Raw genomic sequence first — 22,657 nt, 5'->3', positions numbered from 1 at the left:
GGGGGAGGGGGGGCAATATAACTGTTATCACAGGGTCTGGAGGGAGGGACAGTATTACTGGTGACACAGGGTCGGGAGGGAGGGATATTACAATGTATTACTGGTGACACAAGGTTGGGAGGGAGGGACAATATAACTGGTAACACAGGGTCGGGAGGGGACGCAATACTGGTTCGGGAATATACATATAGTAAAAATAATACTTCAAAATTTGATTCCGAAAGATATTTTTTACCAAAACTAAAATTTTAAGTATCCGCACACTAATTAGAACATCTTACACAAACTTTACCATCTTTTGATGTCTTCTTTGCAGTTATCCTGAACAAACACAGGTCTCCAGCGCGAAATATTTATTTTTCCGTGCGTTCTTCCGCGAGAGGTGTATGTGTTTAAGTAATTACGGTTTACGTATCGTGAGGTGTTTTCGTGTCTAATTGGTCCCCTGACTGACTTGATATATATCTTACACTTCATTACTACAAGAACTGGTCGGCATTATTATTTTTCCGCCGTATAAAACATTTAATGGTACTGTAGAATGGAGGCAAGCGTATTTCTCTTACATTACCATCGCAGAATTTTGTGCGGAATCGTGGGAAACTTTAATTTATTTGGGGTTTCTACTACAAGTAAAACCAACTCTTCATGCTATACTAATGACACAAAGATGGATTCGTTGTCTGTGGAAAGTGACAACGAGAAGTTAGTTGTATCCATAATAGTGACATGAGCCTTAATCGACATCACAGATTATCTGTAAAAACGTTCGTCTTATGTTATGTTTATATTTTACTTGTGACTGACTATGTTTATGTTTTACCGGTGCATGACCATGTTTTTATGTTTTACCTATATTTGACCATGCTTTCTTCTCCCAGGCTCGCCCGGACCGTGACGAGTACGTACAGATAGTGTATCCCAACATTTCCCCTCGCTATGTCCCGGATTTCCTGGCTATCAACGAGACGCTGTCTAAACCCCGAGGGTTTCCGTATGACTATAAAAGTATCATGCATTACAAGGACCGCACGTTCACCCAAAATGGCGGGAAAACAATCAGAGTAAGTTTGTGGAGCTAGCAATAAGTTAGTGATTGCAGTATTTGAATCACTTATAATTTTCACTTTCTTCAAATTTAAGCCGCCTCCATTTATAAATTTACAAAAGTTATCGTCACTTCGTGGCGTACAGGTGTGCGTGCTTTTATTATGTTCAGAAAAGCATATTCTGTTTTAAGCATGTGTTACAGCCAGTTACGTCTAGGAACACGTTTTGATTCAACTTTTTAACATTGAAATTGAAATTGAATATTGATGTGTTGGTGGACTTATTTGTGTATTACCTCCCTTTACAGGTTATTGGTATGTCAGTGGACTTATTTGTATTACTTTTCTTTACAGGTTATTGGTATTGGGAAGGATATGAAATTGGCTATAGGACAGAGAGATGGAATGAGCGAAATCGACATTGCTCAGCTGAGGGACATGTACTTCTGTAACCAAAAGCAGGACAAGAATGAAACAAGTGAGAGTCCAAAACCGACCAGACCTAACCCGTTTTTAACTTATTGATTTTTCAATCTGTAACAGCGCCCATTTAGTTGTAATATACACATAACTGTCTAAATATCAAACACATCAAGCACATCACACATTTTAATAACAATGGAAAAGGTAAAACAATTTACCCTCTAACTATCACAATTCTAACGGTTTTATAAAGAGACAAGTCAACAGGTGAATACTGTACTTACACTGATCATAAATAAACATTTGAGATTCTCCCAATTTTCTGCTAGTATCTCGAAACAGGGGAAACAACTCAAATACATGTTTATATTATTTAATCACATGTGCTTAAATCGTTTTGCCAATAATAAGACAATGATAAAGGACAAAAATAGAAACACCATCTTAGGTAACGCCATGAGTTTATGTGAACGTTTTATTTTCCAGTCTGCCCTGAAGGTTGGGTAAAGTTCAAGACCAGCTGTTACCTATTTGTCCGAAATCCCAAAATGCAATTCGCGGGAGCCCAGAAGCACTGTGAGAAGTACAATGGCCACCTTGTAGCTGTGGACAATGAGTACGAAGACAAGTTTCTTAATAAACACATCAAACAGAACTTCCCCAATATCCGGAAGTGGCGCACGGGTGGACGGCGCATCAACGATACATTCTACTGGGACCAGGGAGACATCAGTGACTTGCAGAAACTCGACTTCCGCTTAGACTGGTTCACCTTTGACCCTAGAACGTACACGTCCCTAGTTCTGAGGATGAATGCGAAGACAAAAGACTTGGAATGGAAGGGAGACTGGGTTGGGTCGGCGAAACAACTGCCGAAATATGCCTACCCCTACATATGCGAGAGACCTGCAAAACGTAAGTCTTAATATATATGTTATAAATATCTGTCTAGCAAAGCAAGCCCAATATACAATGTATGTATATATTACTTATTATGACATGGGTCAAAGAAGTAATATAGACGGTAAAATCCCATATAACACTGGATCCTAATGGAGGTATGTCCGTAAGATACGAATTACTTAAAATAGTATATGGGGCAAAGAAGTAATTCCAACAGTGTGGACAAGTTTAGGTTGTCAAATTTCCGGAGCGATCCGCTCCTTTATCAAGACACAGTGAAACAGAACAGTTACATGTACATATACATCATATTACAAGAAGATAGAACTGATATACTATAATTGAAAATATAGCTATTATATAAAACCAATAGTCCCCTCGGCTAAAGACAGCCGAAGGCAGCAATTAAGCTGAGAGCATCGCGGACAAGGAACGCTGATGTAGAGGACCTATTCTTGCGCAAGATGCACTATCACATAAAGTGAGTCAACGAGAGATAAGCACCATAAAGAAGGGACGAGATATCAAAAACGTGGAACATGTGCATGTGGGAATCAGTCTGGCCCGGTAAATGTGAAAAATCTCAATTTCCTACAGAATGCCCCCATTAGTGGCCTCTCAATTCTGCAGTGGATTTAACAGTCACAGCAGGGGGGGTCCACACTTAGTCGCCTCTTTCGGTTTGCAGGAATAATGTATGTAATTATCAAATAAGTGAGTGCAGGAGGAATAAGTAGATGAAATGGCTAAGATACTGTATAAATCTGCAAAATTAATCTGACAAGGGCTGTTGGTCACACACACTGACATGCAGCAGCAGGCAGGCGAGATAGCAGACCAACTGTGCAGTAATGCACAATTAGGTCAAATGCCCCCTGGAAGGAAAACGAGCGGACGACAACCGCCTATCTTTCGTTCATACCTCGCGGGTAGCGGTTTTGTAGATTGGTGATACAAAACCGTTCTCTCGTTCGTCGTCTCGTCTCGTCCCATGAAGGGCAATGATCTATGGCAACAACCTGCATGTCTTTCCAACTGTGGCTAGGCATATTAAAATGCCTTGCCACAGGGAAGTCTGGTTTGTTCTGCTTGATGGAGCAGCGGTGGTTGTTGATTTTGATATTGAGCTGGGTGCAGGTGTCGCCCACGTACTGTAAATTGCATTTTTTGCAGGTAATAAGGTACACCACATTGACTGATGTGCATGTCAGTGTTTGTAGTATGTGATACAATTTGCCGTTGATTGTACTTATTATGACAGATATAGGTGTCTCTAGGAAACAGACATTACTATACATTCCTGTAATTTTTGATAAAACATAAACGATGTAGCTTCTGTGAAAGTCTTCACTGAAACAATGCTTCGCTGTATATGTTATAGGTAAATGCATCAAGGGAAAGCACCCTGATGGGCGAGACTACCGTGGGACGTTGGATCACACACGTGACGGGATCACGTGCCAGAACTGGACTTCCCACTACCCCCACGATCACAAACTTGTCGACTCGGACGCCGAGGAGGAGGATAAGGACGGGATAGGTCCCCACAACTACTGTCGGAACCCTATGTCTCTCAGAAGGAACCGACCCTGGTGCTTCACCAACAAACTCAAGGAGACCTGGGGGTATTGTGACGTCAGCGTATGCGCGCAGGCAGCCAAAGTAAATGCTGACAATGTTGGTAATAATGACAATGTAGACAGTCCGGATAAACAAAACCCCGATAATAGGGAAAGTGATAACAACAGAAGTGTAAACACAAATGTGCAGGAGCGCCAGACTAGAGACAAAGACACTTATGATGTGGTGATCAACACGGAACAACGGGAATCGGCAAGGAATAAACCTGACAGACACAAGCATCGAGGTCACAGACACCCATCCCGTTCATCTAAAGAAAAGATGATGAGAGACGGAGGGGTTAAAGATAGAAAGAATAAGGGCAGGAGGAATAGAAAAAGGCGTCAAAGGAGAAACCGGAACCAGAAGAGCTGAATTTGTGACGAGTAATACATCGTGTCCAGTCTCTACAATGTTGACACTGTTATTTATGATAGTGACGAAACGACGTGAGAATTAATGACGAGCTAAAGACTTCCAGTTAAGTCTGGTGGTCTAGTGAAATCAAGATGATTGGAGAGGTCGCCAGCTGAGTGTTGACTCTTTGCATCCAACCTCGTGACTATCCCAATCCCAGGGGATGAAATGGCTTTCCAAACCACAGGGAAGGAGCATATTTGGTGAGGCAGTGCAAGACTCAATGCAGCTGTTCAATATCACTTTCGAAATTTCGATAGTTTGCAATATCATACGAGGACTCCTCAATAATCCGACCATATTCGTACTACACATTAGCTCATAGATCTTCAGGTTCATTATATTACATAGACAGAATGTGTTTCTTTTCGAACCATTTGAAGAAATAGGCATGTGTTAATGCTTTAAGAGCGACAATCAAAACTCCTGTGAGATTATCATGTGTTGTGATAGAGTGTGTGTGAGTGATGTAGGTATAACAGAAACGTTATAGAACATAACAATGTATATATATATGCATGTCTGTATCACAGGATAATTCTCGTCTTCCAAACAGTTTTAACCGGGTTTTTGTAACTTATTTTTATCCGGGCGCGAATTGTTTTACCATAATCATAAGCTTCTGAATTCCATTATTAATTGTTGCTGCTAAAATGAACGCGAGACTTATCTAAATTTAATATATTGCTTATATGTTTTGTTTAACTGGGACAATGTCACAAATTAAATTGATCATATTGAAACCAAAAAATGTTGTCTTAAAAAATATTTTAGTTGACATTTGCTTTGAGGTTTTTAATTGTTTTTACCTATAAGTTGTTGCTGTGTTTGATATATGGTATGACGTTGACGAACTACGACGTCACAGTTTTGTAATGAATTGTTGGAGTGTATGACGTTACATTGTTGAAAAGAGTTGCTGTGTGTGACATCACATTGGTGTGTTGAATTTTTGGTCTGTATTACATCACATTGATGTTCTGAATAATTGGTATGTATGACGTCACATTGTCGTTATAATGTGTTGGTGGTATGACATCATGTGTGTATGACATCATGTGTGTATGACATCATGTGTGTATGACGACACATTGTCGTTTGAATTGTTGGTGTGCATGACGACAAATTGTCGTTTGAATTGTTGGTGTGTATGACGACACATTGTCGTTTGAATTGTTGGTGTATATTACGTCACATTGTCGTTTGAATTGTTGGTGTGTATGACGAAACATTGTCTTTTGAATTGTTGGTGTGTATTACGTCCCTTTGTCGTTGGAATCGTCGGTGTGTGTGACATCAGTGCCATATATAGTAACATTTAAACATAATTATATCAAAGAGCTTGTTAACCAATGTTTCCCAATCAGAACCTTTTTTTATCTACAGACTTTGAACTACATTGTAATAGCAATTTAATAAAGATTTAAAGAAATAGATTTCTTGCAGTTAATTTTCTTTCATAAATTGTCGTTTATGTATGTCACGTTGTGTCATATTGGCACGTACTTGGTATATCACTGGGGAACAAAATTTCAAACTGGATAGAGAGTACCAACCAGGTAGGTCATTATTTAAGTTATTTACTAAATAAATACATTCACCCTTGGCTGTTTGGAAAAAACCCAGACCAAACTAAGCCAATTCTGCAGTAGGCCTACAGTACAACTGCCTTAGCGTAGTTAAGCGTTGCACAGTAGGCCTACAGTACAGCTGCCTAAGTGTAGTTAATCGTTGTACAGTAGGCCCACAGTACAGCTGCCTAAGTGTAGTTAAGTGTTGTACACTAGGCCTACAGTACAGCTGCCTAAGCGTAGTTAAGCGTTGTACAGTAGGCCTACAGTACAGCTGCCTAAGCGTAGTTAAGCATTGCACAGTATGCCTATAGTACAGCTGCCTAAGCGTATTTAAGCGTTGTACAGTAAGCCTACAGGACAGCTGTCTAAATGTAGTAAAGCGTTGTACAGTATGCCTACAATACAGCTGCCAAAGCGTTGTACAGAAGGCCTACAGTACAGCTGCCTAAGCGTAGTTAAGCGTTTTACAAAAAGCCTACAATACAGCTGCCAAAGCGTTGTACAGTAGGCCTACAATACGGCTGCTTAAGGGTTGTACAGTAGGCCTACAGTACAGCTGCCTAAGCGTAGTTAAGCGTTGTTCAGAAGGCCTACAATACAGCTGCCTAAGCGTTGTACAGAAGGCCTACAGTACAGCTGCCTAAGCGTTGTACAGAAGGCCTACAGTACAGTTGCCTAAGCGTTGTACAGAAGGCCAACAGTGCAGTTGCCTTAGCGTAGTGAAGCGTTGTACAGAAGGCCTACAGTACAGTTGCCTAAGCGTTGTACAGAAGGCCTACAGTACAGCTGCCTAAGCGTTGTACAGAAGGCCTACAGTACAGCTGCCTAAGCGTTGTACAGAAGGCCTACAGTACAGCTGCCTAAGCGTTGTACAGAAGGCCTACAGTACAGCTGCCTAAGCGTTGTACAGAAGGCCTACAGTACAGCTGCCTAAGCGTTGTACAGAAGGCCTACAGTACAGCTGCCTAAGCGTTGTACAGAAGGCCTACAGTACAGCTGCCTAAGCGTTGTACAGAAGGCCTACAGTACAGCTGCCTAAGCGTTGTACAGAAGGCCTACAGTACAGCTGCCTAAGCGTTGTACAGAAGGCCTACAGTACAGCTGCCTAAGCGTTGTACAGAAGGCCTACAGTACAGCTGCCTAAGCGTTGTACAGAAGGCCTACAGTACAGCTGCCTAAGCGTTGTACAGAAGGCCTACAGTACAGCTGCCTAAGCGTTGTACAGAAGGCCTACAGTACAGCTGCCTAAGCGTTGTACAGAAGGCCTACAGTACAGCTGCCTAAGCGTTGTACAGAAGGCCTACAGTACAGCTGCCTAAGCGTTGTACAGAAGGCCTACAGTACAGCTGCCTAAGCGTTGTACAGAAGGCCTACAATACAGCTGCCTAAGCGTTGTACAGTAGGCCTACAGTACAGTTGCCTAAGCGTTGTACAGAAGGCCAACAGTACAGTTGCCTTAGCGTAGTGAAGCGTTGTACAGAAGGCCTACAGTACAGCTGCCTAAGCGTTGTACAGAAGGCCTACAGTACAGCTGCCTAAGCGTTGTACAGAAGGCCTACAGTACAGCTGCCTAAGCGTTGTACAGAAGGCCTACAGTACAGCTGCCTAAGCGTTGTACAGAAGGCCTACAGTACAGCTGCCTAAGCGTTGTACAGAAGGCCTACAGTACAGCTGCCTAAGCGTTGTACAGAAGGCCTACAGTACAGCTGCCTAAGCGTTGTACAGAAGGCCTACAGTACAGCTGCCTAAGCGTTGTACAGAAGGCCTACAGTACAGCTGCCTAAGCGTTGTACAGAAGGCCTACAGTACAGCTGCCTAAGCGTTGTACAGAAGGCCTACAGTACAGCTGCCTAAGCGTTGTACAGAAGGCCTACAGTACAGCTGCCTAAGCGTTGTACAGAAGGCCTACAGTACAGCTGCCTAAGCGTTGTACAGAAGGCCTACAATACAGCTGCCTAAGCGTTGTACAGAAGGCCTACAATACAGCTGCCTAAGCGTTGTACAGAAGGCCTACAGTACAGCTGCCTTAGCGTTGTACAGAAGGCCTACAATACAGCTGCCTAAGCGTTGTACAGTAGGCCTACAGTACAGTTGCCTAAGCGTTGTACAGAAGGCATACAGTACAGCTGCCTAAGCGTTGTACAGTAGGCCTACAGTACAGTTGCCTTAGCGTTGTACAGAATGCCTACAGTACAGTTGCCTTAGCGTTGTACAGAAGTCCTACAATACAGCTGCCTAAGCTTTGTACAGTAGGCCTACAGTACAGCTGCCTTAGCGTTGTACAGTAGGCCTACAATACAGCTGCCTAAGCGTTGTACAGAAGGCCTACAATACAGCTGCCTAAGCGTTGTACAATAGGCCTACAGTACAGTTGCCTTAGCGTTGTACAGAAGGCCTACAGTACAGCTGCCTAAGCGTTGTACAGAAGGCCTACAGTACAGTTGTCTTAGCGTTGTACAGTATGCCTACAATACAGCTGCCTAAGCGTTGTACAGTAGGCCTACAGTACAGTTGCCTAAGCGTTGTACAGAAGGCCTACAGTACAGCTGCCTAAGCGTTGTACAGAAGGCCTACAGTACAGTTGCCTTAGCGTTGTACAGTAGGCCTACAATACAGCTGCCTAAGCGTTGTACAGTAGGCCAACAGTACAGTTGCCTAAGCGTAGTGAAGCGTTGTACAGAAGGCCTACAGTACAACTGCCTAAGCGTTGTACAGAAGGCCTACAGTACAGTTGCCTAAGCGTAGTGAAGCGTTGACACTTCAGTACGCAATACTATTGCAATAAAGGAGTTCAGTTTAAATATAAATTGCTGCATTAATGTTCTCAAACTGCATTATTTATGATATGGATCGCACAGATTTAAATTTTCATTAAACTAACCATCACTTTTGAAATTTCAACCGATTCCCACCACAAGTTATAATACGTTTATGGTTATTGGCATATCATGATTTCCGTACATATAGTGCTGGAGGAGATCCAAAGACGTTACGTGTACCCTTCGAGTCAGTAAACAGGGATTTTCTTTATGGAAACTAAGGCTTCGCATTTCCAAAATTTCAGTATTAATTAATTGTCATCATGTTTTTCATTACATTGCAAAATCAAACTCTCACCGGAGGACATATGACATATATCCAGTGATATGTCTGTTATTTAAGAGTGGACGACATAAAATGTCTTCATATTCTTAGCTAATTTACTGCAGAGGCGGCGAAATCAATGAAGGGTCGACAGCAAGGTCAAATATTTCAATGGTTATTCTTCATTTAAAGAACTTCAGCTCATGTAATCTTAATTCCACAGGAATGGATGTCTCGTCTGCGCAAACAGATTTTCTATTAAAAGGAACGATGAACTTGGCCATTGACCTTCGGACCTGAAAAGCAATCCCAATCAAGCACTATTGGTAAGGAAGCACTGTATGAAGTCTGAGCTCGATCAATCTAAAGAAACTCAAGTCATCGCACGGAAACAGATTTTCTGTTTATAGTAACGGTGACCTTGACCTTTGAACCTGAAAAGTAATCCTACGCCAGCACTATTAGCAAGGAAGCACTGTATGAAGTCTGAGCTCGATCAATCTAAAGAAACTCAAGTCATTGCACGGAAACAGATTTTCTATTTATAGTAACGGTGACCTTGACCTTTGGACCTGAAAAGTAATCCTACGCCAGCACTTTTAGTAATGAAGTACCGTATACAATTGAGTTCAATCAACCTGAAGGAACTCATTTAATCGCACGGAAACTAGATTTTCTATTTATAGCAATGGTGACCTTGACCTTAGACCTTCGGACCTGAAAAGCAATCCCAAGCCAGCACTATAGGTAAGAAAGCACAGTATGAAGTCTGAGCCTGATCAACCTAAAGAAACTTGAGTTGATATAAATGTGTTTACTGTCACCGTTTTGTTGGTGACTGTGACCTTGCCATTCATTTACTGTGTTTATCGCGCAAGCTATTTTGTGTTTCAGAATTACATTTTCGTTGTCGATGTTGCTATTACTAAAACTAGAACCTTGGTTTTGAGGTAGGAGTCTTGAACAAATAATTAAAACGTTCTTGCATTTTCGACAGAATTGCCTTATTTGGCAATGAAAATGGGACATAGCTCTGTCGAATAGCATTTAAATGTCAAGATTTTTAAAGAACTCATTCAAAGCATTCAGGTAATGGAACAACCAAGTAGTTTAATAAAAACTAGAGTGTAAACAAGGAAAAGTTAACGGCAAAAAAAATAAGCACAATGTTGCTATGTCAAGTGTGATACGCAAACGCGGAACGTAGTTGAAACTCGACAGAAAAACCCATAATATACGTTGAACATTATTGCTTCTAGCATTACCATACCAAATTTAAGAGGAAGTGATTAACAAATAAAAAACATTCTTGCATTTACTACACGATGCCCTTATTAGGCAAGGAAAGGAGCAAAGCCCCGCAATGAAAAAGGGACAAAACTCTGCCGAATAGCATTTAAATATCACGATTTAAAAATTCATCCAAAACATTCAGGTAATGAAACATCCCATCAAGTTTGACAAAAATTGAAGAACAATTGTTTGAGTTATCCCGTAAACAAGCAAAAATTAACGGCAAAAACGATGAACAGCGTTGCTATGTCAAGTGTGATATGCCAAAACACAGAAAGTTTGAACTCGACATTATTGCTTCTAGCATTACCGTACAAAATTTTAAAGGGATTGATTGAAAAATAAAAAAAAGTTCTTGCATTTACTTCACAATGCCCTCATTTGTAATAAAAGTGGCATAACTCCACTAGCTATATTGGTATGCAAGTTTGAGTTAAATCAAACCAAGGGAACTCACGTTATGGCACGGAAACCGTGTTTCGGACGACGCAACCGACCACAACGCCGATAGGGTTGCAGGCGACACAAAAACGGATCTACTTCAAGGGTAAGCATCGTCATCCCAAGATAAATAAAATTGATTTTAATTTTTAATTCAACTTACGTTTGGGGTAATATCTTAAAGGCCATGAAAATCATGACAGGCGAAGCTAGTTAAGATAATTTGATAAAACGTGTAAACATTAAGTGCGAGCGACTATTTAAGCATGCGACAACTTAAATTGACTTTGCCCTCAATTATAATATATCCATCGTCATGAGCTTAGATAAGGGACTGCCATTTTCTGTTCCAGTCCGACGGACGACATGTTTTGTGTGATCTGATAATGTTCACCAACTGTTTGTATACGTGGTTATTTTTACACAATGAGCAAACTGTCCAATTAAAGCCTGAAACATTCAAAATGTCCAATTAAAGCCTGAAACATTCAAACTGTCCAATTAAAGCCTGAAACATTCAAACTGTCCAATTAAAGCCTGTACTAGTGTTAACACTTATTGAAATTGAATGGAAAAAAACAATTTGCAAGTAACCTACATTTGTGGAAATATTAAATGTAACCACCAACAGACAACCATCAAGTTACGACATCTGGTATATCGGTTTCATTGCTATCTTTGACCTCGGTGTATGATTTATAACCATGAAAACATGTGGACAATGTTATTGAAACTAGTTGCCCATTACCGAAGACAATTGGACATGATCCAGTCTGTCTGCAGGTAAATACCTTCCTAAAATCATTTCAACATGGCATCCCCCTACAATTAAGACAAGGTGGGATTTGCAAAGGAAAGAAGAAAAAAAAACCAATAACATATACAATTTTTAACACATGTAGCTATTTTATGTAATTTTAATAACAAAATACATACACATATACCAGTATTTGGTAATGAAGTTGTATAAAAATTAAGGATATGAAAATAAACGAGATGCTTGAAGTTATTTGGAACATGCACATATTTCAATTTTCTCTTGCACTTCCGTTTTTCTTTATAAAAAAAACCTTTGGACCAAGACCTTCACAGAAAATTACACACGATAAATGGACTGACAGCTAAATGGTGTCAAGGTCACCTCACGTCATTGCCTTTGGGCTGAAAATATTCCCTTCCATTTTGTCACTAAATCAATACATTTCATACATTTCATATTCTTTCCTTTTTCGTCATCTGAAACATTCCATTCAGATCTTTCCAATTTCTTTTCCTGTTGGTCTCCAAGTTTAAGGATTTAGCTTCTGTGACACGCCCCAATAACCTCACATTCTGTCGCAAGCCCAGCTTAATTCTCATTTATCATGAAGACTTGGCTTAATGTGTTGTGATATTATGGCTATTTATCGGACGTTTCATTGGCCTGACTTTTGGCTTGTACCAGACGTTATTTATTTGTATCAGATGTTATGATTGGCCAGATCCTAGGCTTGTGTCAGACATCATGAATGGACAGTCATCTGGTTTGGTTCTGTATGAGACTTTCATTGCCATCTCTCCTGTTTTCCTTTGTGTATAGATTTTTTTTGAAATAATGTTGTCATTTTCCCCTAGGAACGGTATTTTCGAGCTCTCTGAGAGATATTTTTCCTTTACTGATAAACATTTTAATGGCCTCCTGTAAAATAAACAGAACACAATCAAGAATTAAAATGTCAATGTGATCGAGTTAGTTATAGTAATACAATATGAAAGGAATGACAATAAATCCTCAGATGGAAAACGAAAAACACCTGCCATACATCTATTTGACCTAACCGCAAATACATGGTCGGAATTATAAGATAAGCTAAATACGGTAACACCTGTTGGAATATGTTCGGTGGAACATAAGGAAAAGTACTGAAGTAGATTTTAGAACTGTTTACGACTCAAGAATCTTACCTCATCCTCAACATTTTTATTACATTCGAAGTCGTGGCGGATGAAGTCCTTGAGAGCTTTGCGCTGGTCGAGGTCAGGTAGATTATACACAATCCGCATCATGTCTCTGTACAACTTCAGTACCTGGGACCGCAGCATGAACTACAAAGTTAAAAACCACACCACCAATAACCTAAACAGGCAAGGGATAAAATTACATAAATCCTACTCTACAACATGCATCCTACAAGGACACTCCCCTGGCCTCAACCAAAATAGACTGTCGGGCATAAGAAAAACATGTTGGTTGATCTAGCCTATCAGAAGACAGTAACAAATTATCAATTCCCATAAAATCTTAACTGCATGTTATTTAGATATGAATGTAAGACTATCTAGCTCAAGTCATAAGGCTACCTAAGAAAAGAGGCACATGACGATAGTTCCCGATTACGTTGGCCTAACTTTAACGAGTGTGTCAAGGGAAGCAACTCCTATGAAATAATAGGAAGTCTGACCTTCGTTTGAACGTCCGATCATAACTTCATGTTACTATTTGAGCAAATACACCTCTCGTCATGTATATCGGTTCACAAAATTAAACTCATACGTTCAATATTAGCAGTATACCGTTGACTTGACTATCGATAGAAGGCTAGGTACAACTTTCCAGTAACTTCGTGTATCGGTAGGACCTACGTCCAGCGCAGCAGTGACGATGACATGAATAGGCTGTTCCCCTCTTTGTTATACGACTTGCATCCGGATTTTTGTATATCCTGGTGGGATCTGTAGATATTAATACTTACATGACCCTTTTTAAAACGGCAACATACACGTACTTACCCTAGATAATGACATAGCATGTTTCAGCTTCTCCGGTGGCAACCGGGAACCTGCCATGTTGTGTGTTCAAGGGCGACAACTGTATCGTACTAAATGGATAAACATTTCAAAAAGAGAGACTGTTATAGAATATCTTAAACTCGATTGTTATTTTCGCGCAGATAATTGTTTGTAATTCTTAATGTATATTTTTATGTATAGTACATTACTGACGTTAATGTGTTTCCTTTCAAAATATAAAAAATCGAATAGTCTAACTCGTGCGTTAATTGATGTGCTTGTAATTGCTAACAAGACCTCCTGTGTTCCAAACAAGGCGACAGAGTCGACGCATTCCATACAAGATACAAGCATTTTTATTTAGAGTCGTATATGTTATAATGGAAACATTAGCTCTGTAGAGCTATTATTACGACAAACAAAGGTATAAAAACAGGATATATAAGGCAACACGCAGAAAACAAACAGGCATATAGCAAGGTTTATACAATACACAGACAAGAACAAATTATTAAATCACAGCATGCAGGATTAAAAACAACTTGGCACGTAGTGTACAGAACAAAGTATATATAAAAATCTATATTAAAATTGATGCTGCACAAAAGATTCATGCCACATGCTTACAAACTAAGAGACCATGGTTCAGTATATACATAAATACCAATATGACATGAGTTTAAAATTGACCGAATATATGCTAATATAGCATAAATTAAAAGATGATTTGACAAGCATTGAGTAAGTCATCCAATGCGTAAAAAAGACCACTAATAAAAAAAATGAAAGGAAGTAAAAGCATAGAAGCATGGTATCACAAGACATGGTAAAAACTAAGTATAGAAATGATAAGGTTGGAAAACAAACAAGACGAGTTACATATGGCACACTTGGGCAGCCTCAAAGCGAAAAGATTTTTTTCCATACTTTGTTGTGTTAACTCTAGGTACCTGAAATTATATTCAACATTATTTTTAACAATCAAATCATTTAAAAATTCCAGAGCTAACCCATTTAAAAATTTTAAGACTTCTGTAGCCATAGTCTTCATTCTAACAACGTGTACAGATGTGAGGTTGTTTCTGCGTAAAATATCTATCACAGGTGAGGTAAAATCATTTTCAATAAAACGCAGAGCTCTTTCCTGTATCTTTTCCATCTTACGAGTGTTTCTGAGGCTACAAAAAATGCCAGGCTAGGGTGCAGTAATTGAAATTAGATGAAATAAAAGATTTAAAAATGGTGATCTTTCCCTTTTTGGTAAGATTATTTCCATTTCTTTTTAAAATAGCTAATTGTTTGGAGGCCTTTCTACAGATCTTAGCTACATGGTCATCAAATTTCAATGAAGAGTCCATCTCCACACCTAGCAGAGTAACACTATTTTTACAATCAATTACCTGGTCTCCAATAGAAAAGGATTTAATGTTGTCACAGGTTTTTTTCCCTATACATATGGCTTGAAATTTGCTAGGATTTGCTTTCATACCATTTGCTGAAAACTAGTTTAGAAAAAATTTGCTTTCTTTTTCTAGAGTATGTTTAAGGTTTGAAGAACAGTTGCTGATATATGAAAGGGTATTGTCATCAGCATAATTGTACAAATCGCAGTCTTTTAGAAACGTAAATATGCCATTAAGAAAAATGGTAAAATCCATGTTTCTTCTGTGTATATGACACTGCTGAAATTGCAACCATGATTTTGATATGTACATCTCTTTTCTCTTTTCTTGACATACTTTATAATACATGTTCAGACCCTACAGACAGATGTCGATGAATCGAAACAATAATATATTTACTGGAACATCTCAAATGCTTAGCATCACAATAACATCATTATAAAATTGTGTATGATAATCCTTGTCCAGTCGACAAATACAATAATTATACAGTATATCTGCATTTTTATCCGCATCTTTAATTGAATTCTTCAATATCTTGTTAATTTCAAGAATATGATATGACTATTTTTCATGTAAGCCGTCAATGTTTATAAGTAAAATAACCAAGTATTAAAAATGATGGCCAATTCGTTTTAATAACGTGTTAGAACACATAAACTGGTGTTGACGGCTAACTGTGGGTGCGATCGAGTCATCATTCACTTTGGCAGGTTTTTGTGGAACTCTTTTAGAAATGGAGATGCATAAAGTACATGTAGCATATCACTTTAAATGAATTCATAACTGATAGTTATAAGCACAGTGAATGCTATTTCATATTTCTCTTTGCATTTAGGTCGACAAACCGTTGCCGTCGGTAGCTCATCGAAAATAGTTAAATTTGTCCTTTATAATCGACACATTTAACAGAATTTTGTCTTGCATTTAACGTGCAGGGGGCTTATAAGCTAAATTAGTCATTAACAGGCATTTTACAAAGTGCAAATTATTGAGAAATCTTTGAATATTGCAATTACATGCAGCGTGAAAACGGTAGTAATCGCCGATTCTTTTTTCGAGAGATGCTTCAGGCGACATATTTGAGATTTTAATTTGCAATCATCTCTCTTCACAAACTAGTTCGAAAGTCCCCAAAAACTACACCCGCAGTCGTAAATGATGCTATTTGAAGAACAAAAAGTCCTCAAACTTCGTGTAGGAGACTTAAAAAGTGATTTCACGGCTAAATTCCTTGGTATTTTAAATTATCACCCCGAGTAATGACGGGTCTGGGGCGAATGACAAGACCTAATAGCTAGTAATATCTAATGTCACAACAACATAATTAATGACGCCCACTTCGATAGAGACAACAAAGGAAACAAAATTACAGAAAAAGAAGTAGCAGTTCTTCTTATAAGTGTGAACTGTGCTGTTTGAAAGTGTATTGTAAAAGATGAAAGGTTAACGTCACCACGCATTAACCCATGGCCTTCGCTTTCCTACGTTACAGGTGAGTGCACACGGTATCGTCACCCCCCAACCTGGAGAGTGTGTAATGGCCACTTCACCGTGATAAATAGTGTGGCAGTTCACGTGAGTCTACCTCCATCGTGACAACGTTTCGGTAAGTACTCAACTTCAAATCTGAAAATATATGTATCTAAAAAAAAGGCATTTAATGTTATATGTTAAATGTCCAGACTATAGAATGCTTCCATAAATAGAATGTATTGTCTTGGTAGTAATAAGTTTTCAAAAGTGTTGTATACCCTTGGTAATGTATTTTGTTACGGATGGTTATACAGAATATTTCTTACTTACCTCTCCTAATTTCTTTTCAATGGAAGTTCGTCATCCATGACCACATTCCAAATATGCTGTACATAACAAACTTTTATTATAAACCAAAACAGGTTATGCTATTTATATATGTTGTGTGCTACTTACTATACACAGATACACATGTATACATTATAAAGGACCTCCACTGTTGGTGTTTCCAGTTACCCTTATAGAAAATTACACTATGTATATGAGGAAATTCAGGTTGGAGAAAAGTCTGATTTGGGTTGGGGACGTTAGCAGAAATTGCCATGATCAGCATCTCCAATCTAACCTAGCTCAACCTTGTGACCCTTGATACAAATGTTGTTATTTTTGATAAACAGTATAAGAAAATTTGTCCATATCAACCTGTTGCCCACATTGAAGTATTCCAATAATGTAAAGTAACATTATGCTTTTAATTGCATGTTGTTTGAGTATATACGAATACAGAAAGGGCAGACAACCCTGGATGTTTTACATCTTACAGAACAGTACTCACACTGTTTCCCACTGCAGCAGTCCTTTCCAGCTGGAGCGATAAGTTATTTAACTTAATTCAGCCAATTACATTCTGATCACAATCATAATGATGGGCCAGACTAGTGATAACTTAACAAGCAAAGTTCAACGTGGAAAGAGCATGAAGGAGATTTCAGTGAAAACTAATTTGTTTGCAAGGGGTTATATCTATGATAGCTGTTGTACATTTGTGGTGTTTTAAATATCTCAACAATGAAGAAAAATAAACAGAGTATATGTTTATTTTTCCAAATTGAATGTCCAGTTGTTGGTGTTGTTGGTGAGTCTGTTACAGAGACTTGTATGTATTCAGCTTTCAAGATTTTGTGACAATACACACACCTATACTAAAACTGTGCATGCCACATTGGCATGTTACACTTACTGCCTTGTTTCTTCTCTCGTTAATGTTGCTGTTGCATGTTTATGCAGGACTCTCGAAGGAAACATAGAATTAACATGATAATTGCATGTCTGGTGGCCAGTAGACCACAGCAGACTATTGTAATGACTAGTCCCCCTGTATAAAAGATAACGTCAGCGAAAAGATTATGTCTCAAGAAGTTATAATGTAAGGAGATTTACATTGGTATTTTTTCAGGTTTAGTTACTTATTTTTACACTTTAAACCAATTTTCAGTTGAAGTGATTAGAAATATAATACCAAGTACAGGGAAACACTGAACAACACTGGTAAACACTGAACAACACAGGGAAACACTGAACAACACAGGGAAACAGTGAACAACACTGGGAAACACTGAACAACAGTGGGAAACACTGAACATCAGAGGGTACACTGAAAAACACAGGGAAACACTGAACAACACAGGGGAACACTGAACATCACAGGGTACACTGAACAACACAGAAAAACACTGAACATCACAGGGTACACTGAACAACACTGGGAAACACTGAACATCAGAGGGAACACTGAACAACACAGGGAAACACTGAACAACATTGGGAAACACTGAACATCACAGGGTACACTGAACAACACTGGGAAACACGGAACAAAACTGGGAAACACTGAACAACACAGAGAACCACTGAACATCACAGGGTACACTGAACAACACTGGGAAACACGGAACAAAACTGGGAAACACTGAACAACACAGAGAACCACTGAACAACACAGGGTACACTGAACAACAAAGGGAAACACTGAACAACACTGGGAAACACGGAACAAAACTGGGAAACACTGAACAACACAGAGAACCACTGAACAACACAGGGTACACTGAACAACAAAGGGAAACACTGAACAACACTGGGAAACACTAAACAACACTGGGAAACACTGAACAACACTGGGAAACACGGAACAAAACTGGGAAACACTGAACAACACAGAGAACCACTGAACAACACAGGGTACACTGCACAACACAGGGAAACACTGAACAACACTGTGAAACACTGAACAACACAGAGAATCACTGAACATAAGAGGGTACGCTGAACAACACTGGGAAACACTGAACATCACAGGGTACACTGAACAACACTGGGAAACACGGAACAAAACTGGGAAACACTGAACAACACAGAGAACCACTGAACATCACAGGGAACACTGAACAACACAGGGAAACACTGAACACCACAGGGAAACACTGAACATCACAGGGTACCATGAACAACACAGGGAAACACTGAACAACACAGGTGAACACTGAACATCACAGGGTACACTGAACAACACAGGAAAACACTGGACCACACAGGGAAACACTAAACATCACAGGGCACACTGAACAACACAGGGAAACACTGAACAACACTGGGAAACACTGAACAACACTGGGAAACACTGAACATCAGAGGGTACACTGAACAACACAGGGAAACACTGAACAACACAGGGAAACACTGAACAACACAGGGTAACACTGAACAACACAGGGAAACAGTGAACAACACTGGGAAACACTGAACAACAGTGGGAAACACTGAACATCAGAGGGTACACTGAACAACACTGGATAACACACTGAACATTACAGGGTAACATTGAACAACACAGGGTACACTGAACATCACAGGGTACACTGAACATCACAGGGTAACATTGAACATTACAGGGTATCATTGAATAACACTGGTAACATTGAACATCACAGGGTAACACACTGAACATCACAGGGTAAAACTGAACATAACTTGCTAGGGTAACATTGAACATCACAGGGTAAAACTGAAGATCACTTGCTAGGGTAACATTGAACATCACAGGGTAAAGCTGAAGATCACCTGCTAGGGTAACATTGAACATCACAGGGTAAAACTGAACTGGTCACTGATTGTCTGTACCAGTCTACGTCCACCATCACTGCCCGTCTCTAATTGTACTATACCAGTCTATGTCCACCATCACTGCTCGTCACTAATTGTACTATACCAGTCTACGTCCCCCATCCCTGTCCGTCACTAATTGTCTATACCAGTCTACGGCCACTATCACTGCCTGACGAATTGTACTATACCAGTCTACGTCAACCATCACTGCCCGTCACTAATTGTCTTTACCAGTCTACGTCCACCATCACTGTCCGTCACTAATTGTCTATACCAGTCTACGTCCACTATCACTGCCTGACGAATTGTACTATACCAGTCTACGTCAACCATCACTGCCCGTCACTAATTGTCTTTACCAGTCTGCGTCCACCATCACTGCCTGTCACTAATTGTACTATACCAGTCTACGTCCACCATCACTGCCTGTCACTAATTGTCTTTACCAGTCTATGTCCACCATCACTGCCCGTCACTTATTGTCTGTACCAGTGTACGTCCACCATCACTGCCCGTCACTAATTGTACTATACCAGTCTATGTCCACCATCACTGCCCGTCACTAATTGTACTATACCAGTCTATGTCCACCATCACTGTCCGTCACTAATTGTACTATACCAGTCTACGTCCACCATAACTGCCTGTCACTAATTGTACTATACCAGTCTACGTCCCCCATCACTGCCCGTCACTAATTGTCTATACCAGTCTACGTCCACCATCACTGCTCGTCACTAATTGTCTATACCAGTCTACGTCCATCATCACTGCCCGTCACTAATTGTACTATACCATTCTACGTCCACCATCACTGCCCGTCACTAATTGACTATACCTGCTACGTCCACCATCACTGCCCATCACTAATTGTCTGTACCAGTCTACGTCCACCATCACTGCCCGTCACTGATTGTCTGTACCAGTCTACGTCCACCATCACTGCCCGTCACTAATTGTACTATACCAGTCTACGTCCACCATCACTGCCCATCACTAATTGTCTTTACCAGTCTACGTCCACCATCACTGCCCGTCACTAATTGTCTATACCTGCTACGTCCACCATCACTGCCCATCACTAATTGTACTATACCAGTCTACGTCCACCATCACTGCCCGTCACTGATTGTCTGTACCAGTCTATGTCCACCATCACTGCCCGTCACTAATTGTCTATACCAGTCTACGTCCACCATCACTGCCTGTCACTATTTGGTTATACCAGTCTACGTCCACCATCACTGCCCGTCACTAATTGTCTATACAAGTCTACGTCCACCATCACTGCCCATCACTAATTGTACTATATCAGTCTACGTTCACCATCACTGCCCGTTAGTTATTGTACTATATCAGGAGAGTTTATTGCTGTGTGCACCGAGTTTGTGTCAGGCCTACGTACTAAACTTTGGAATCCATCTTTGTTTCGCGATAGTAATATTGACATATGGTGTCCCTATGGAATCAGTCAGAAACACTGTTTATAATGGAATCTATACACGCTCTATGTCCCCGAACTTTTAGTGTATATAAAATACATAAGTTGGTATGGCCTCCCTATGCATATAGAAGATGACTGATGATTATTTTAATTCTAGGAAAAAAAAAAAGAAAAAAAATACATCTAATGGTTATTTTGAACAGAATATAAACTTTTATTTCTGGAGAAATTTGATTGAGACGGCTTCCTGTTAGCATGCAATACATTGTGTTGCTGTAGAAGGATTTTGTTTGTTGTCAGTTGACAGTTTGTGTGCACTGTAGTGGTAAGAAATTGTTTCACACAAGGAATTGAGGTAAGAGAGAGAGGTGTCCTGTTGAACATTGTTGTTGTATTAAACATGGATTATAAATTAGTTCCCTTATCATAGCATACAGGTTTTTCTATCAGTGAGGACTTGCTGAGCTAAAAACTAAACAGTTGTCATGAATTTTTTCTTATTTGAAATGTTCAGAATTGATACCGTTACTAAAACTGTATGCAGATATTTGAAAAACTGCATTTTTATCTCAAGTCTACAATGTCACTGTGTTTATAAACTTCATATCTTATATCCTATGGTGTGACATAACCTCACAATGCCATATAATATCTGTGTCTAAACAGTTAACATTCTTCATTCTAGACTCTGAATTTATGGATGATAACAGGACTGTATTAAATATATAAATGATGAATTGATCAAGTTATGCTATAGTGATAGCAGACTGTCACTGGTCCTTGTGTTCTTTTCATTTCATCAGATTTTATTGACTTACTATATGTCAATTGGATTGGACATCAGGCTAGGCCTATTTAAGTCCTTTCCAAACTTATTTACAAACATTACATATATTCTGTCATAACAATCCAATTAAACAGTGCAGGGGAGATAACTCCAATTTAGCTTGTGAAATGAACATCTTACAACTTTTGTTTAATCATTTTCTGTTTATGTTTTAGATATTAACAATTAAATAAATCATGTATATTTATTGACAACCCATCCTACATAAAATCCAAGGGATACAGGCCCAAAAGTCCCTGTGTATAAACACATTGGCCATCCACCCACTGGATATATAGGATAAGTTACCAAGAAATAGACATTTTGTAAAATTTCAGAATATGATATGGATTCATATAGGAAAATGTAGTTATTATTATATATTATTGGAGTTGATTCTCTTAAAATGTATTTAACAAAGCACTATAGAATATTCATGTAACTATGAAATAGTTAGAACAGGTTATAGAATAGTACACTCATAAATTTCATCCAGTCCAGCCGAATACCAGAGATGTTGTGAAGATAGATATACACCAGTATCAATACTTATTAGCAGAGTGATCATGACACTATAAATAATAGCATCACTTTCAATGTAAAGTTTTGCTGTGAGTGAGATTACATATCAAGCCTATTAGTTTGACAAATGTAGTCAGATATACTTTGTAAAATGGATATGTTAATATCAGCGCTGCATATTAAGCATCCCTTTAATAGAGTTTTTAGATTAAAATGATCATGATTACCAGTTATACCAAATTGAGAAA

At 39.3% G+C, this 22,657-nt stretch overlaps 2 protein-coding genes across 2 annotated transcripts in view; one reads left to right on the top strand and one right to left on the bottom strand.

Annotated features, from left to right (window-relative positions):
• Positions 1 to 5,801, top strand: part of LOC110467213 — a 15,487-nt gene extending 9,686 nt beyond the window's left edge. Inside the window, exons 6-9 of the mRNA XM_021524220.1 lie at positions 882 to 1,064; positions 1,404 to 1,527; positions 1,959 to 2,387; positions 3,757 to 5,801. Of these exons, the coding sequence (XP_021379895.1) occupies positions 882 to 1,064; positions 1,404 to 1,527; positions 1,959 to 2,387; positions 3,757 to 4,370 (1,350 nt within the window). The 3' untranslated portion in view covers positions 4,371 to 5,801. The remainder of the gene's footprint in view (positions 1 to 881; positions 1,065 to 1,403; positions 1,528 to 1,958; positions 2,388 to 3,756) is intronic.
• Positions 5,802 to 11,711: 5,910 nt separating this feature from the next.
• On the bottom strand, positions 11,712 to 13,662 carry LOC110467211 (LYR motif-containing protein 2-like). Its single transcript, XM_021524218.1, has 3 exons — positions 13,574 to 13,662; positions 12,749 to 12,889; positions 11,712 to 12,482 (listed from the first exon to the last, which is right to left on the bottom strand). The coding sequence occupies exons 1-3, from the start codon at positions 13,628 to 13,630 to the stop codon at positions 12,405 to 12,407; spliced, it is 276 nt and encodes a 91-aa protein (XP_021379893.1). The 5' UTR covers positions 13,631 to 13,662; the 3' UTR covers positions 11,712 to 12,404.
• Between the last annotated feature and the right edge of the window lie 8,995 nt (positions 13,663 to 22,657).

This window comes from Mizuhopecten yessoensis, unplaced genomic scaffold (genome assembly GCF_002113885.1).
Source record: "Mizuhopecten yessoensis strain PY_sf001 unplaced genomic scaffold, ASM211388v2 scaffold11165, whole genome shotgun sequence".
Lineage (NCBI taxonomy): Eukaryota > Metazoa > Mollusca > Bivalvia > Pectinida > Pectinidae > Mizuhopecten > Mizuhopecten yessoensis.
This window is presented reverse-complemented; position numbering and strand designations above follow the sequence as displayed.

Bases quoted from the DNA above. Each gene is read 5' to 3' on its own strand.
- LOC110467211 (XM_021524218.1), bottom strand. From the start codon at position 13,630: ATGGCAGGTTCCCGGTTGCCACCGGAGAAGCTGAAACATGCTATGTCA. The intron at 12,890-13,573 runs GTAAGTACGTGT...TTAACTTTGTAG, and splicing joins ATGCTATGTCATTATCTAGG to TTCATGCTGCGGTCCCAGGT. The intron at 12,483-12,748 runs GTAAGATTCTTG...TTTATTTTACAG, and splicing joins ATAAAAATGTTGAGGATGAG to GAGGCCATTAAAATGTTTAT.